Source organism: Xiphophorus maculatus, chromosome 18 (genome assembly GCF_002775205.1).
Source record: "Xiphophorus maculatus strain JP 163 A chromosome 18, X_maculatus-5.0-male, whole genome shotgun sequence".
Classification (NCBI taxonomy): Eukaryota; Metazoa; Chordata; class Actinopteri; order Cyprinodontiformes; family Poeciliidae; genus Xiphophorus; species Xiphophorus maculatus.
Window position 1 is genome coordinate 695,121 of NC_036460.1, and position 19,085 is coordinate 714,205.

General features: G+C 41.5%; 1 protein-coding gene across 2 annotated transcripts in view; it reads right to left on the reverse strand.

Annotated features, from left to right (window-relative positions):
• Positions 1-19,085, reverse strand: part of LOC102238166 (delta-like protein C) — a 331,023-nt gene that overhangs the window by 207,205 nt on the left and 104,733 nt on the right. For both annotated transcript variants that reach the window (XM_023351150.1, XM_023351151.1), the window contains exon 6: positions 12,642-12,811. In XM_023351150.1, the coding sequence (XP_023206918.1) occupies positions 12,642-12,811 (170 nt within the window). The remainder of the gene's footprint in view (positions 1-12,641; positions 12,812-19,085) is intronic.

Genomic DNA, 19,085 nt, shown 5'->3' on the forward strand with positions numbered 1-19,085 from the left:
ATCAAGGTTCAATAACTTCCAAATGCAAGACCACAGCTGCATCAGACTTCATACGTCTCACTACAAATGAGTCCTGATCACACTGTCATGGTCACTTGATGACATCACCTTAGCCCCGCCCACTTCCGACAGGAAGTCACCTGTTTTTTATGCTGTATGTCCGAACGTCGCCAAACTGGATATGTATGACCTTTGTTCACCTCCTGAGAGCCCAATAGCATTGAATTGTAATTTGACTCCACTGCGCCCCCTAGGTTATTCTGTCAGCTATATATCCTCGCTACATCTGTTGATCTGCATGAGATTTTTCGGACTTCAGCAGGGAGCGCTGCTGAAAACGCAATACTGCTAATATTAACATAAGTGACAAGAATCAGCATGAATACAGCTGTTCAGATAAACATAAGTTCTCCAAGAACATTAAACAACATCAAAGCAACCCATTAAATACAGAACAATGCATCTGTGCCGTATAGGCCATGTTTATAGATGATAATTCTGTAAATATAAATTGTTAGATATTTTCTGTTTTTTTACTAATTCGGTTTTGTGGGTTAGAGTACAAAGATTCATTAATTTTGGTTACAAATAATATAAAGTATGTCCTTCATCAGCAGTGATTATTTTGAAACAGTTTCAGTAATTCGCCACTTGGGGTCAGTATTACTCCTCATAAGACAAAGAGCTTGACGGGGAAACAGGGTTTTCAGAGAAAGGAACTTGTATCAGACAGAGAACTTGCCCTATCAAATTGAAACAAAGATGATGAAAAACTGCACCAGTATTTTGCCAGTAGGGGTCAGTGTTACTATACGAATGACAGACCCTGAGGAAGAAATGGAGTTTTCAGAGAAATTTGTTCAATAACTTCCAAATGCAAGATCACAGCTGCATCAGACTTCCCATGTCTCTCGACAGACCAGTAGTGATCACATTGTGATGTTCAATTGATGACATCACCTTAGCCCCGCCCATTTCAAACAGGAAGTCACCTGGTTTTCCTGCTGTATGTCTTGCTTTTTCTCTGTTATTTATATGGGTTTAATCATGTGCAAACTGACATAAAATGATAATATGATGAACTCTGTCAATGCTCGCTGCTGGCTGAACCGTGTAGGCATGGCCAAATGGCGAATATCAGTCCCTCACCATATAGATACGATTGTCTTTAAATCACACATGGATCATCCTATTGGCACCAAACTCGATATGTAAGACTTTTGTTCACCTCAAGAGCATTGAAATGTAATTTGACTCCACTGCGCCCCATAGGTTAATCCTTCAGCTACATCTCAGCGCTACATGGACTGATCTGCACCAGATTTTTTGTGAGTGGTCTGGGAGCGCTGCCGAACGCATCGATGCGTATCGCCTGGTGGACAGGCGCGGAAACTGCGTGACAGCTTCTTCGGTGGCTATCGGGCGGCGGTGCTGGAACCCCCGCGGTGGCCGATAGGCCGGAGCAGCACTGAGCTGCGAGGGCTGCATGACGCCGCTGTGCAGCTTTAATGTGGTTCTGGTGTGGTTATGATGTGTTTCTTGTGTGGTGCTGGTGTGGTTCTATGATGGTACTGGTAATGATTCTATGATGGTTCTGATGTGGTTTTTTTGTGGTTTTCGGATGGTTCTGACGTGGTTCTATGATGTTCTGATGTGGTTCTGACATGGTGCTTTTATGGTTCTCTGATTGTTCTATTGTGGTTCTGGTGTCAATCTATGATGGTTCAGATGTGGTTTTGCTGTGGTTCTTGTGTGGTTCTATGGTGGTTCTGGCGTGGTTCTATGATGATTCTTGTGTGTTCTGATGTGGTTCTGGTGTGGTCCTTGTGTGGTTCTGTGATGATCTGGCGTGGTTCTTGTATGATTCTGACATGGCTCTGATGGTTCTATGATGGTTCTTCTGGAGAGGTTCTAAGGTGGTTCTGGTGTGGTTCTGACGTGGTTCTATTGTGGTTCTATGATGGTTCTGACGTGGTTTTGTTGAGGTTCTATGATGGTTCTGGTGTGGTTCTTGTGTGGTTCTGGTGTGGTTCTATGGTGGTTCTGGCATGGTTCTATGATAATTCTGGCATGGTTCTATGATGCTCTTGGTGTGGTTCTATGATGGTTCTGGCATGGTTCTATGATGCTCTTGGTGTGGTTCTATGATGGTTCTGGTGTGGTTCTGATGAGGTTCAGGTGTGGATCTGGCGAGGTTCTATGGTGGTTCTGATGTGATTCTGATGTGGTCCTTGTGTGGTTCTATGATGGTTCTTGTGTGTTCTGATGTGGTTCTGGTGTGGTTCTTGTGTGGTTCTGATGACATTCTGGTGTCGTTCTGGCGAGGTTCTGATGGTTCTATGATGGTTCTTGTGTGGTTCTATGGTGGTTCTGGCGTGGTTCTATGATGGTTCTTGTGTGTTCTGATGTGGTTCTGGTGTGGTTCTGATGACATTCTGGTGTGGTTCTGGCGAGGTTCTGATGGTTCTATGATGGTTCTTGTGTGGTTCTATGATGGTTCTTGTGTGTTCTGATGTGGTTCTGGTGTGGTTCTGGCGAGGTTCTGATGTGGTTCTATGATGTTCTGGCGTGGTTCTTCTATGATTCTGACGTGGTTCTGATGGTTCTATGATGGTTCTTGTGTGTTCTATGGTGGTTCTGGCGTGGTTCTACGATGGTTCAGGTGAGGTTCTGGCATGGTTCCATGGTGGTTCTGTGTGTGGATCTATGATGGTTCTTTGGTTCTTTGATGGTTCTTGTGTGGTACTGTGTGAACCTTGTGTGGTTCTGATGAGGTTCTGGTGTGGTTCTGGTGTGGTCCTTGTGTGGTTCTATGATGGATGTGGTGTGGTTCTGGGGAGTTTCTATGGTGGTTCTGGTGTGGATCGATGATGGTTCTAATGTGGTTCTTGTATGATTCTGATGTGGTTCTATGTTAGTTCTGTGTGTGGATATGGCAAGGTTCTAGGGTGGTTCTGCCGTGGTTCTATTATGGTTCTGACGATGTTCTGATGTGTTTCTAAGATGGTTCTGATCGGGTTCTGGTGTGGTTCTTGTTAGAATAATTATGTTTTGTTATCATTCTTACATAAGTGGTCACCAGTTTGCTTTTCATTCACAGGTTTGGTTTCCACAGGAGGAATCTGGTGAAAGACAAAACTTGCTTTTTCTCTAAACCTTGAAGCTGCAGCTGCTCCTTATCTGGGGATCCTCCATAAACTGCTTGTGTGTAGAATGTTTCAGAATAGCCTCCTTCTTTGATTTATCACTCTCCCACATTTCACTCTGGACTCCTTTCTTTCCTCATGCTTAATAAAAAGACAGGCTTTGCTGCGGAGAGTTAGAACACATGGTGAACTGTTCGGAGGAACAGTTCTCTGTGTCTCCTTCTGCAGAAGCTTGGTTGAAAACTCAAACGTTGAGTGTGGTTCTCTTTATGTAGGTTTGAGAAATACCTATCATCTTGGTGCCATGACCCGGATCTCAGCATACCCGTTCGCTGACCGACGGAGGAACGATGCGCTGAAACCCGTGCACGGCCAGAGTCAGCAAGACTTTTAATAAAGTCCCAGGAAGTGAATTCTTCGCTGGCCCAGCGCCTAGGTCCGACTGTCTGTCAGCAGCGGAGTGAAGAGATCTGACCGGACAGGATTAACCGACAAAAACGTGAGTTGATAAGCACTTTTAATTTGGGTTGATGTCCCAATTTAGGGTTGAAGTCCCCATAAAATAATATAAAAATATATAAAAAGAGGGTTGGAGTCCCGTCCATAATTGGGTTCAAGTCCCAATTTGATTGAAAATAACATGAAATAAAAGACAGGAGCGGATTTGAGTCCCCACCTTCTTGGAGCCAGCAGGATGTTTTGTGTGTGTGCATGCATGTGTGTGTGTATGTGCGTGCGTGTGTGTGTGTGCGTGCGGGGGGGGGGGGGGGGGGGGGGGGGTGCATGGTGCTTCTGTCAGTAGGCTTTTTGTCATAGGAATTAGAATCCAATGTAAAAAACGGTCAAACTTAGTTTGACCTAGAAGCCTGTTCTTAAGCACTCAGCATTTTATTTGAAGTAAAAGCACAAAATACCTGCATTAAGCTAAATCGCAGAGTACTAAAAATAATGGGAAATAAGAGTTGCTGTAATTCCTCACTTGCTGAGGATCCCCAAGGGGTTCTGGAACCTCAAAGGATAGTTTGTAGCAGCCTGACTGTTTTGCATGCTCAAAGAGGACTTATGACTTTCTTAAAGAGGGAAGCTTAAGTGTAAAAAAAATTTAACAGGTGCAAAAACAACTTGATGAGAAATGAAATGAAACAATAAAAAAAAGAAAATTTTTCTCAGAGAACAATGTTTTTAATGTATTGATTACTGGGTAGAATAATTACAAAAGATTAAAACACCAACTTGGTGCTATGATCCTTTGGCTGTATGTCTGGAGGGGTCAGCGAACAGAGTTTGGTACCGACCTGGACTTTATCCAGCCTCATATCTCACTTAGGTTCCAAATGAGAGGAGTTCTGTTGGCTGGATTCACAGCTTCAGCATTAAGGATCAACAAACTTAAAGTAATTCCTTGGTCTCTGATTAGATGTTTACTCAGACTAAGTTAATTTAAACTTAAATTAACTTACATTCTACATTTTAAAATCTAACAAGGCAAAGGATAAAAGAGACTACGGGTTTTAACATGTTTCATGTTTATATGTGTTTGAATAAGTAAATGACTTATAAAAATGTTGGGTAATAAATGGCTAAAACTATACAATCAAAAGAGAGAAAAGATATATATGAAATATATTTAGAAATAAAAACACAGTAGGAGGACAAACATGACACAATCATTCTTAATGTTTTCCAATACTATAAAAATATGTAGAGTAAATATTACATTTTCACAATTCTGTCAACGAAGATTTGTGTCATAGCCTGTGACGTTTCTTTCAGCTGGGCGGCGCGAGGCAGGTGGCTGTTGTAAGCAAACCGACGGGTGTGAGGTGGGCCATGGAGAGCAAAGGGGAAAAGAGAAAAATAGCCGAGGAGAGATTCTACAATTCTTGGACCGAATCATTTGCATTCATTGCCAATACGGAAGGATTACCTGAATGTTTGCTCTGTGGCAAGAAGTTGTCAAATAACAAAAAGGCTGTACTTTCTGGACTATAGAGCGCACCGTACTATAAGCGGCACCTACAATTTCTTTTTTAAATAACTGGAAACGTACATACATACGTCGCACCGGGCTATAAGCCACATGGTTCAAAGTGTGGGGACAAAGTAGCGGCTTATAGTCTGAAAAATACGGTAATGTGGAAAAACATTTCCAGGGAAGGTTTGTTACATTAGCTGCCGCGTCAAGATTAAAGTTGCATCTTACATGCTCTATGTTGAGAAGCTGTTCAGTGACGTCCATAAACAGAAATCACATTAAACACGTAAGAACACAATCCTGCCATAGATACATATATTTAATAACAAAGTGGTTGTTTTTATAAATTGATTAGTGATTTTTGTCAATATATATTTAGAATGACATTTAGCGATATTATTGTGTTTGTTGCTCAGATCCGAGGATGGCTGCGTGTCAAAAGAGAAGAGGATGCTGCTATATTTTACCATTGCACTGACTTGCTTGGCATTTGCACAGAAATCAAACTTAAACTGTATTAATTTAATTTTATACTTTACCTGCTGTTTTATTTTATAACTGCAGGTTGCGTTTTATTGCTCTCCATTTGTTGCCCAGATAAGCGGCACGTTAAGCACATTCCGTTTAGTTGTTTGTTCGATCACACACTTAACTGTGATTATTTACAAAGAGCAATCGTCGCTATGCAAACTGCATTTGGGAGCAGATTTTACGGGTTCCAAAATGAGAATAAAATGACCCTTTCCCTGTCAATCTTCATAATAAAAATGACATCAAACATCAGATTTCTTTATTGCATTTCTTTAATTTTATCAATGCAATGAAACATAATATATTAATATTGTAATATTAATATATTAATATTGTAGGCAAACTTAATGCACCATTGTACAACAGAGTCACGTGGTGTGTCATTCCGTCCAGGACGCACAGCAGGGAGGCTAATACAGCTAATATAAACACTTAAAGCTGGTTTTGCCTTCATTATAAACATACAGTATATAAGGCTTTTAATCTTTTGCGGCTCCAGACAGATTTGTTTTTTGTTTTATGGTCCAAAATGGCTCTTTCAATATGTTGAGTTGCCGACCCTTGGTCTAACCTCTGACCTCAACTCGAAGCTGTCCTGCCATGGACCAGATGAAGTCCCTCCTTCGTCACCAGTTAATGACGGCGATCAAGAAGACAAAGAAGAGTTCCATCACCTCCAGACACTAAAGTATCTGCTGATCTTAATTCCTTGACACCTGGGAACTGCTATTCAGCAAACTACTGCATGGTGTCCTGCTGGACATTGGACTGAAACTACATTCCTGTGTTTGGATGGAACTGAACTCTTACAACCTCCGCTGATCTACTCCCTGACATCAGCGTGGAGAAGGGAAGGATAACGTGCTTCAGAGATGAAGACAACAAACTGAACTATTTGACGCTTGTTTCATTTGTGTACAACATGGACATTGACTGAGGGACAGTCTGGACAACTCAAGATCCAACACCAGAGACGGGGGGGCTGGAGGAGAGAGAGGAGGGAGGATTACGCTCCAGCAGGAGGAGGAGGGTGCAGTGAGACAGAAAGGAGACATCCAAAGATAAGTGTATCACACACACAGCTGTTATACACTGTTATTGCAATGAAGACTTGCTTGCTTGCTAACTCTGCACATGTATTATCTAGCCAGAAGAGGAAGTCTTAGAGGCTTTTATGTTCAATGTTAGACAAATTCTCTCAGTTTGTCCCTGTTAACTCTGAGTCCTGAACAGTAGGACCAATGCTAAGGATCCTCTTATGGCCCACGAGCCATAGGTTGGGAAACTTGAAGGGAAAACTGCAATCACTAAAAGTTCAGCATAGAAATAACAAAAACTTATGCCACTAAATTACACCAACTAAAAATTATCAAAGATTCTAAGCTAATAATGATTTGCAAAATTTTCTTTTACCTTTTTTAAAGGACTATCCTGGTAATACATGCTAGTTTGGATTTAAAATTAAATATCTCTAAGTTTTAAAACTAAAAATAAATAAATATATAATTGATACTGCAGTGTTCATATACCATAAAATAGTTGTTGCATTTAAATCAGTTAATTTAGAGTTTAATTCTTTACATGAATCTACATTTTATTAAAATGGGTGAAGTGTTACAGCAGCAGGAAATTCAGTTGTTGCTGGATTCTAACACGTCTGAGATAAGGATCCTGACAACTAAAGATAAATATTAACACAAAATTGTGAGCTGGATTTAAAATGCAAGGTTAAAAGAAACTTTGATATTTTAAGTAACTAGTTACTCCAAAATAATGATTGCGAATAAAGGTAATATTTTCTACGTTAAGTTTAAAACCTTTTATCTAGGTTTGATTGATTGATGATTATTAAATTCATAAAGAAATATTGAATTAGAGGATTTGAGATTTGGTTTAATTTCAGGGTGGTCATTTTTGTTTAAAATAGTAAAAAACAATGTTCTGCAGAAGAGCCAACTCTGGGTTGTGCCATCTGTCAGGAGTAAAACAGAAGTGTTCCACCTTGATGAATCTAACAACATCCACATGTAAGATCTCTAATAAATTGCCTCTTTGGTAACAGCTCTCCTACAAACAATATAACTGCCAGCTAAAACTAGCAGTTTGTAAGTGTTCAGCACACACCACAGGAAAGGATGAGGTTTTATAATGAAAACAGGTCAGCTGATCAAATGTTAAATAAAAGAAGCAGCAACAGGACAACATGGAACTGGAAACTTCCTAGAATAAAATGAAGAAAACAAATGAGAATTAAAGGGGCAACACTGAATGATGATCAAATTTTTCAAGTAAATAGACAAACCTACCAAAATCCCTGTAAGACAGCTGCAATTTTGACACATGGATATTTGTCAATGTGTCAACAGGGAGGATAATTACTATATTACTACCAAATATGGATTAAAAATTTAATTCTTACTTAAAAATGTTTGTACTGCATGACCAGTCTATGTTAAAAACAATCCTCAAGGAAACAAAAAGAGGAAGTTTCCCAAAACCTTCTTATCCCTTCCAGACAATGCATATGGATTTTATTGAACTTACACAAAGTGGACCATATAAATATTGTTTGGTAATGACTGATGCATTTTCTAAATGGGTTGAAATAGTCCCAGCAAAGCACACAGATGCTCTGACAGTAGCTAAAGCTATTTGTAAAACTATTATTACATCACATGGCATACCACAAACTTTTTATAGAGAAGAGCAGATTAAGAAAATGTATGGAAACATCTAACAGGCTGTGGCCAGAATGTTTAGGTTTGGTGAAGTTCTACATGAGAATTACACCCACACAGGAAGGATTAACCATTTGAAATAATTTATGGAAGACCATAAAGATTACCGATATTTTCTGCAGATTTACAGAAAGCAGATGAGGAGCAAACATTGACAGACTAGATGATTAGGACTCTAAGACAGAAAGAGGTATCAAATGCAAATTTACTGCCCTCTGACTCTCCTCTCCCACAGAAAACCCCTCCCATCAAGCCAGCAGACTGGGTGTATATCAAAGTCATAAAAAGGAAGAGCTGGGCCAGTCCACGGTGGGAGAGACCATTCCAAGTGCTGATAACCACACCAACTGCTGTAAAGATTGCTGAAAGACCCAGCTGGATACATCTCAGTCACTGTAAGGTGCAGAGGGTGTTAGACCTCTAATTCAGGGTGACAGGGAAGCCTGACTTCAAAGGGGTTCTACCGTTTAGGGCAGTTCGTCTCAATGTCAGTGAAGAAACCAACAAATCCTCACTCTGCTAGGCTGGGGGTACTGACATCTCTGTATTCTGAGCAGCAATGGGGCCACATGCCAGGTGGAACCTCTACTGTGACTGCAGCATGTCTACTGTTTTGCAGAGGGAGTGGTCTCACTCTCAACAGGATAAGAAGAGAAGCAGACACATCCTCCCTCCAGACTCATCCACATGACTACAGCACCAACTTGTGGTGGCAACTGATGAATAGGTACCCTGCTCTACACACAACTCTGGACTGAGACCTGGAAACATAACCAAACAACAACAACTTTGTTTGTGACACCATGCCCCTGCCACAGATGGACCTCTGACTACCAGAAGTAATCACTTTGGTTAGTTTTAAGCCAGGACCCCTTGGTGTCTATGTGTATAACAATGGCACTACCGTTTTGGGGACCATCCCATGGAACCAGTGTAACAAAATCTACACTTTCTGTGACAAGAAGGCAGACTTTTTTGACTGTAAAACCTGCCAAGCGATGAACCACATCAGTACTGACTGTTCCATAAGATGGAAGTCTGACCGCAACTGTACCAGAGTTAACCTTCTCAAGGTAAGGAGGTTCGACATCGGCAGCAAGACCAGGGGATGTCAAAGCTTCACCATCTGCAGAACCATCGTTCCAGGGAACAGAGGATCCAGGACAATGGCAGACTGGTACTTTCTGTGTGGACACACTGCTTATGCTTCTCTTCCCAGAAATTGGGGAGGACTGTGTGCCCTGGTTCCCCTGTCCAATCCAGTGACTTTCCTGAAAAAGGCTCAGGAAAGGTTCAGGACGCTCACAGCCATGGATGCTACCGCACTAGCAAAGACATCATGCTGGAAGTCCAAAGGTGAGGATGCCTTGCTACAAAATCTATAGTTCCTTGGAAATTCAGTATCTGGGCCGGCAGAGAAAAGTTTATGCAAAGCCTATTCCCATGGGTAGGAGTAGCTGAAGTTTGAGAACACGTTGGGATCAACAGGTGCATCCTGCTGTGTCTCATCAACAACGCTTGCCAGCTAGCCAACGGCACTGCAAAAGAGCTGACTGCATCGAGAAAACTGTGTTATGTTAGATCTTCTCACAGCCTCTCAGGGAGGTGTCTGCAAGATCATAGGCTCAGCGTGCTACACATTTCGTCCCTGATGAAACAGGAACTGGAGGACCTATACATGATGCCCTGCATGAATTGGAAGAGCTTAAGGACTACATGGACAGTGCAACTCAGGGGTCACAACCTTTTGACCTTGTTTCTTGGCTCACCTCTGGACCATGGTGGCAGCTTTTGTTAAAGATTGGAACATCCACCTTGACTGTACTGATCCTATTCTGTCTTTTACAACTTACATCATTCTATGTCTTCGTAGCATGATGCTAAAGACATTTAACACTGCTCTGATCAGCTATCAGATGGTCAGGGTAACTTCTGACAGATGAGGACTATATATGGTTCCAGAAAAATGAAGATGAATTGAAAACAGGAATATGATGACGTTCTTTAATTAATAAACAGATTAAATCATTTGCTTAATGTCTCCTACACTGAACATGTGAAAACAAATGATGTTTGTGATGAAAAATGCATTTGGTTTATACTGTTTCTTCTATAACATTATATTCTTTCTTCTTTCCTGTGTTTGTATTCTTTTACCTGGCAACATAATATATGTATATATATATATGTATTCTATTTTTCTTTTTCTTAAATTTTGCAACTGTATGTAAAAATTATAAACAGGGAGGAATGTTAGAATAATTATGTTTTGTTATCATTCAGTTCTAGTGTGGTTCTATCAGGTTCTGGTGTGGTTCTGGTGTGATAATATGATGGTTCTTGTGTGGTTCTATGGTGGTTCTGGTGTGGTTCTTGTGTGGTTCTGGCATGGTTCTATGGTGGTTCTTGTGTGGTTCTGTAGAGGTGCCTGCGGGTGGTTGCCTCTGGGGCCATAGGAGAATTTTTTCCCTTGAATGAAAGATGCACAGACAGGGTTTTTCGATCCTATACAGGTGGAACTGTTGGCCATGGGAGAGCAATGCACTGTAATTATACATTCACTGTAAGGTAAACTTATTAATGATATATTGAATAAGATTGTAATTGTGTTATCTACATTAAATTTTTGTCTTCACTGGTTCATAAGTAGACCTCTACCCATACAATTCTCTTTAATAAAATCATTCCTAATTAGAAAATAAGTGTACTTACTTTAGGGGGGATATGTAGAGGAATATAATTATATTAATAGTTAAAAATTATGTTTGTTGGTTGGTTCGCACTAAGAGATGTTTTAACTTAAAATAAATGTATTGTGTCAAATGGATTGGATCAATCTGACCTAGAAGTCAGGAAGAAATTCAGATTTGGAGAAGATTTGGAATAACAATCATTAAAGAGAGGAAAGTTGTTAGTTTAAGCTGTTGTGCAAGAAAGTTCTGGGCCAGACATTTCTCCTGCTCGCCAGCAAAGGAACTGGGCCGGAGCTCAAGATGTGGGAAGGAACCTCTGTTTGGATAGATAGGAATAATAACTAGCTTGTTTTGCACCTTTGAAATGGAGCAGATGTTGGAGGTCAATAGGTCTTAATATTTCCAAGGAACTTCCAATACACATCCAGTGTAAGACGGAGCCAAATGAACTACGTAAATGGAGGAAAGCAACGCCATTGGTCGAAGCAGCAACGCCATTGGTCGAAGCAGCAACGCCATTGGTCGAAGCTTTCCAATACACGCCAGTAGAGCTCGGACCCTATAAAAAACTGATACCAGAAGTAGAAGGCAAGAGATTTTGGGACTACTGTAACGATGTGTATGTGATGTTTAGTTCCACAGATGTGCATTAAAATCTCTTCTCGTTTTGACTATGAGCAGATGGAGTTCCGAGTCTTATTTAGCCTTTATTTATATACTCTATGAGTTTAGGCACCTTTAAATTCCTCCATAGTTCTGGCGTGGTTCTATGATAATTCTGGTGTGGTTCTGGTGTGGTTCTATGGTGGCTCTGGTGTGGTTCTATTGCGGTTCTGATGTTGCTCTTGTGTGGTTCTGATGTGGTTCTACGATGGTTCTGATGTAGTTCTTGTGTGGTTCTGCTGTGGTTCTGGGGTGGTTCTGATGTGGTTCTATTGTGGTTCGGGTCTGGTTCTGGTGTGGTTCTATGGTGGCTCTGGTGCGGTTCTTTTGCGGTTCTGGTATGGTTCTTGTGTGGTTCTTTTCTGGTTCTGGTGTGGTTCTTTTGTGGTTCTGGTCTGTTTCAGATGTGGTTCTATGATGGTTCTGGTGTGGTTCTGATGTATTTGTTGTGTGGTTCTAATGTGGCTCGGTTGTGGTTCTGTGATGGTTCTGGTGAGGTTCTGTGGTGGTTCTGATGTTGCTGTGATCCTTCTATTGTGATTCTTGTGTGGTTCTTTTGTGGTTCTGATGTGGTTCTGGTGCAGTCCTTGTGTGGTTCTGATGTGGTTCTGATGCGGTTCTATTGTGGTTCTGATGTGGTTCTATTGTGGCTCTTGTGTGGTTCTTTTGTGGTTCTGATGAGGTTCTGATGTGGTTCTGATGTGGTTCTGGTGTGGTTCTGATGTGGTTCTGATGTGGTTCTGGTGTGGTACTTGTGTGGTTCTTATGTGGTTCTGATGTGGTTCTGATGCGGTTCTATTGTGGTTCTGATGTGGTTCTATTGTGGCTCTTGTGTGGTTCTTTTGTGGTTCTGATGAGGTTCTGATGTGGTTCTGATGTGGTTCTGGTGACGTACTGTGCAGCTTCCTCCGTTCCTGCAGGGGGTGCTGTCACACTCATTGGTCTCGATCTCGCAGTCGACGCCGGAGAAGCCGGGTCGGCAGCTGCAGGTGTAGCTGCCTTCGCCGGTGTTGGTGCAGGACGCTTGGTTCTGGCACGGCCGGTGGTTGGTGCAGTAGTTGAGGTCTGGAGCCGAGAGAGAAAGGAAGGGGGAAATTAGCAAAATGAAACATGAGAAGCTGGAGAACCTAAAACAACTGGATCCTGCTGGAAATGATGAGTTCTAGGTCTAGTTCTAGGACAGTTACTGAAAAATAAATGAAACACGTTATAGTTTCTCAGTAAGTAGGGTTACATCCAAAGGGGGATATTGATCAATATTCCATCTTGGCTGATATGGATATTATTGTGGCTGTGGCTAGCTGGTCAGTCGCCTAGCGCTAGGCGACTGACCAGCTAGGCATTTGACCAGTCGCTAGAGGCGTCGGTCGCCTAGCGCGTTGGTCGATTAGCGTCGGTCTATTAGCATGTCGGTCACCTCTAATGCTTCGCTCTACTAGCGCGTCTGTTACCTAGCTCGTCGGTAGCCTAGCGCGTCGGTCACCTCTAGTGCGTCGGTCGACTAGCGTGTCTGTCACCTAGCGCGTCGGTCGCCTAGCGCGTCGGTGGCATCTCTATAGTTCACCTCGGTGCAGATCACATGCACCAGCCTTCACTCAAACTGGACTATTTCTAAGGTGTTCTAGCAGAAAAGCTTCACCTGTATTAGGATTTATATGGACCCTGGAGAGGAATATTTTTCCTTTGGAGAATTCTTCATCATGGTAGGCATCAAGTTTAAAAGCCACCGCGTTAGCTCTGCTTATGCAAGCTCAATGTGAAGCACAAATATAACCTATAGTGGCGCTTTCAGAGGTGTGCGTTGAGCATGCAGTGAGAATTATATTTCTGTGAACAAAGATTATGAGCGGTGTGTGCGTTTCCATCTCAACACGCTGATCAGCAAGTGGCTCTGTCTGTGCTGAGACTTGGTAAAATTCGTGTTGTTCCTCGGTTGGACGCTGCGTTAGGCCAACCCGTGGAGGAACTGTCGACCTTGTCTTATAGTCATGCAGCGTTTTCCCCCTTTTTTTCTGCTGCCACAATCCTGCATCAAATGTCGTCTCTATTCCAGTCAGGCAGACTTGTTGCTCTTTGTGATACGCCAAAACTCATAATTACTTTTAAAAAATTACATCTTTTGTTATCTTCTCGCCCATGGAGGTCGTCATTTTTTCACCTGATTGGTTGGTGACGCGGTTTGGTCCATTCTGTACTGGGATCTACATAGTAAACACAGGAAGGCTAACTTTATAGGAGTAGTTGTTTATCATATTGCGTTTGACTGGTGTAATTTTAGATACACTGTTGGCTGTAATGTATAGAGAAACAGTGAAGTGAGTCTGGATCGCTTCCCCACATGAAATAAAGAAGAGTGCAGTGGGAGAGAGCCAGAGCCAAACACAACTACTGAAGGATGTACTTTTGTGCCCTCAACATTTCTCTCCAGAAGACTTTGTCATTTGTACAAGCAAAATTGATGAAGGCTCTAACAGGTGATCAAGGCCAGCCCAAGGTATAAGCAAACTAAGTAGCCTCTTATGGCCCCAAGGCCGCTAGGGGGAACTGATTTTTTTTTTTTAGTAATGAATTTTATGTGATTATATTAACAAAAACACAGAATTTCAATACAAGGTTGTGATTTTTTTTTGTCATAAAATATATTTGATAATGTAAGTAGAAATCTTTCTTATATGGACAAAAAGAAAAGAAAACTGCTCTTGGGGGCCCTGGGCAGCCGCAGTTGGTCACCCTTCACCGGTAATATGAGCTGCAATGCAGAGCGCATCCAAACCTCCAAAGCACCGGTGGAGGATAAGTTATTAAAACAATGTCACAAAAAAGGAATTATCCTTCATGGAGAGAAAAAACAAAGACGAGGAATAAAAAAACAAGACGAAGGTTTGTTTTCATGCCTCTTGGTGATGTAATGTTTATCAAGAAGATTTGTGCTAATAGAAAATTTGCTTGATAGCGACCGTGAAAGTTTCAATTCAACAGCCAAACATTTATACAAGAATGCTTGAATTTGTGTGAAACTGAGTTTTAACTTTAAATCAGTTGATTCTCGAGGTTGACCCTGTATATTACTGAGGTTTTTTGGATTCAAAACGTGTTTGAAAACTTCTCAAAGTTTGAAATTGTCTAGCAAAATGATTATACATCAGGCTATGTGGCTAAATATAGCAACATCTATGTATATTACCATATAGATGTTGGTAATATACATATTACCAACCTCTATCTACAGTATCTATAGATATCAACATCTATATTACTATATAGATGTTGCTATATTTGGCAATAGTGCGATAACTACTACCCACTATCAATAGTGTTGGTAACAGTGGGGATACTATTGTTAACTGTAAACGGTCAGACCCGGTGGGTCGGTCTGTCAGTCAAACCTCTCACTGCAGAGCAGAAGAGGACAGAGATGATTTATAAACCTTTGCTAAGCAAGATAAGATTAGGGGATAAGATCAGCTTCACATGTAATCTTCGATCCCCCAAAATTAAGGAAATTGTCACCGATAAATGTATCTTATATGATACGTACACATAGGATATAATGTCAACAGCTCTGTCAGAGATACAATAAGTTTAGCAGGTGTGTGAATGACCTAATCATCTGACTGTTGATTGCAGCCAGTCAGCATTATTAACAGGAATAGAGGGCCCCAAAACCACATTTCGCTGAGGGCCCCATGAAGGCTTGGGCATGCAGGTGATCGTTACCTTCACAAGCTAAAACCAAATGGCGTGTCGACAGTTTTTATTCACAAAGCACCTAAACCCAGTTGCTACTGTTAGAAACATCAGACAGACAGCGCTGGAAGCTCTTTGAATGCTAATGGAGCTAATGCTATTGCCACCAGCACTGAATGTGGAACCAATGACCGACACCGGACCCTAAACAGCTGATGGACACAGAGCTATTCACCCTTTGCACGTGATGTCACACTCCAACGAACTCCACCCGCTCCATCATGGACCGATGTCAAAACAACCAATGAGCTCCTTTAAAGTTAGTCCGAAACCAGACCTCTGCAGCCTAATGTCGCTTTTAGTCAGCTGATTTCACATTCTGGTCACAGGCTGCTGCGCGGTTCGCTGCACAGACAGACGAGGATGAAAACCAAACTTGTCATTTTATTTTATAACTCTTAATGATGAGGGAAGATGCAGGCGATGGACAGCAGCCATCAGTCATGATGACTGGCAGTAATCACAGACAAGCAGCTAACGCTTTTTACAAGGTAAGAAGATTAACGTTCATTTACTTTATAATGATTAGAAAGATATCAAATACCACGTTATGGAGAAGGTATGCGTGTAACCATTAGTAACCATGGAGACGGTGCACCGTCATGTAGCCTGTATGGAAACAGCTGGTTAGCTGGTTAGCTTCTCGTCTTTTGTTCGTTTTTAAGGCAGCCAGGTTTCAGGGGAAACGCCTTTTATGACACAGTGATATAAATCATGTGGTGTGAATTCAGCAAAAGTCGGTAATTTGATCAACTCGTCAGGAGGGAGGAGGTTCGGGTCGGTTTCTAAGCTAGCTTCTGTAAATCCCGCCGTCTACGAGCCCAACCAGGTGAGCAACGTTCACAGATGAATTAACTCGACTCAAACAAGGAGAAGCCACGAATAAAAAAAACTTTGGAAAACTTTCAGTCGCTCTGTTCAATACTCCCGTCCCTCACTTCCAACGTCCATCATGGCACCTCAAATGATTGCGTAACGTGAACGGTCAATAGAACCACTTACCGGTCTTGTATGAAAATCTGTCCCCCTGTGTCAGGAGCGCGCATTGCAGCTAGAGAGGCGGATCTGACAGATCTGATCATCTCCACGGTGCTTCTGATTGATTTCTCGGTAAAACAACTCATATAATCATGTCAAGGTTGTAACATTCAGTTTAATCAGCTGCTGTTGTTTTAAAAAGAAGCAATAATAAAATTGTAAAATAAATGAATAAATAAGGTCTTCCTACGCTGTTTTTTGTTACTATTCTAAACACCAAGAGAATTAGTCTTTTTTCAACTTTTGTCACGTAAGCCTGACAAATAAAAGTCAGAAACCAAACACAGTTTTCCAACACATTTATATTTTTTATATTTAGTATTTATAATTTTCCATTGCTGATATAAGAGGATGGAAACTGGCTGATAGCAGGGAACAAAAATTAAGACTTCCTGAAAAGACTTAGACTTAGACTTAGACTGACTTTATTGTCATTTTGCATGCACAGGGTGAATACAGAACGAAATTTCGTTGCATACGGCTCAGGACAATGTTTTGAGCTTTATGACGAGTGTAGACTTTCTGGTAAATCCCGTTCTAATGTAAAATATGACAGATTACTGGATTAAGAAAATTTCTGGTATACTACATGCTATCGCACATAACAATCTTTGAGAATTTGGAACCATTTGCTCCCACTTTACTCAAATCTAACTCTTAAGTAGCTCACATTCATCAATCTGTGTCAGCTGGGGGTTTCTTGACACAGTGATGGTGGAACCACTTATTGCTGTCTTACCCTTTGTTGTGACATAATGAATTCATAAGATCAAATAAAAACAGGGCCTGTACATATCGACAGCTCATAATTTGGTTTGTCAAAATATGCATCCCTGAGCCAAATAGAGAGTTAGGAAGGATTTCACTTTCCTACATAATCATTCCTGTTCTCTGAGCTACTGTATTTGTTTCATACCAATAGGACAATATTTGGGGAAAATAGATAGAGCATGCATATATCTGCAGGAACAAAATCCATATTGCCAAAAAATGCATCTCCCTGCTAACATGGAGGAATTAAGAGTTAAGAAGAATTTCACCTTTTCTACATAATCAGAGTAGTTCTATGAACTGCTGGGATGACTTTTATATCAATAGGTTGATATTTGAGGAAAATAGAGAGGGCATGCAGATATTGGAATTGGGAATTGGTATGGCAGCTGAAGGAGGAACAGCTTGTCCTGCTCTCTCCTGTCCTTACTGATAACTTTGCCTGAGTTATTTTTAAAGTGACAGTTTTTATAGTTATATTCACATTTTCAACATCATAACTAGATTACTACAAACCTAAGGACTGGGGGATTTTCTTACTTTTACTTTTACCTTACTTTTCTTCATCTCCAAGTTGAACCAGGACAAAATGCCTCTGGCAGACCCCAAGGACATTAGCAGTATTATACAACGACTTCAGTCTATAGAAAGGAAGATTAAACAGCTGGAGGTTAACTTTGAAATCAACGCTAATGGAAATGAGACAACTCTTCCTCAAATCAACAGAGAGGTTGTACGCCTCGCATCAAGCAGCTCACCCTGGAACGCTCTGGGTGCCAAGCCGAAGCAAAAGTCTCACACCGCAGATCCGATGAGGCGACTGACAGGGAGAACCCCTCACCTGGACGAATCAGCGTGGCCGGCTCTGAGCCGAAACCCACCTTCAACCTCAACACCTGCTCCACCAAAGAAAAACAAACAAGCAGCTGCAACCAAAACTGTTCCACCGACCCCGCTCCCAAGGACAGAGCGACCAGCCCGGGCCTCAAAACATTCTGACTCTGTGGGAATCCCACTGAAAAACAGATTTTCTGTACTCCAGCCTGAGCCTCTGAGTGAAACCTCGCCTTCAAACATCAACAATGAGGAGAGACCAACACATCCACCCCCCAAAGCTCCAACGGACAAAGTGGCTACCAGGGAAACGAAAGGTATGCCCAAAGTGCTTATTGTTGGAGATGAGGCAGTAAATGGAATCAGTCACGTTTGCAATCCCAAGAAAACGAGAGTGATTTCTTTTCCTGGTGACACTGTATCTGATTTAACTCGTAAAGTTCTTTTGCTAAACGCTGATCAGTCAGATATTGAGTCTTTAGATGTGCATGTTGGAGCCAACGATGTGGCAAAGCAGAAATCTGAGATTCTGAAAAAGGACTTTAATATCCTTCTGAACACTATGGGAACGTTAAAAATGAAGTTATTTCTCAGTGGTCCAATTCCATCACCTCAATGGGGAGACAAAAAACCCTCCAGGCTGGACATGATAAACAAATGGCTGATTAAAACCTGCTCTGCAGCTCAGTGACCTTCATCGATAACCTCTGGATCTATTGGCAGCGCTTTCACCTTTTTGGAAGAAGCGGACGCAATCTTAATAAACATGGGATAAAGTTGCTCACTGCAAATCTTTTTCATTTTATCTACAAGGACAGCAACAACAAGGCTCAAGGATTTCTGACTAGGAAGAAACACACTGCTTATCAGGAACAAAAACAAGTTGATACATCGACTGGAGACGGAGCGACTGGTTCCCTCCCTCCTTCTCCCCTCCCTCTCTTCTCAC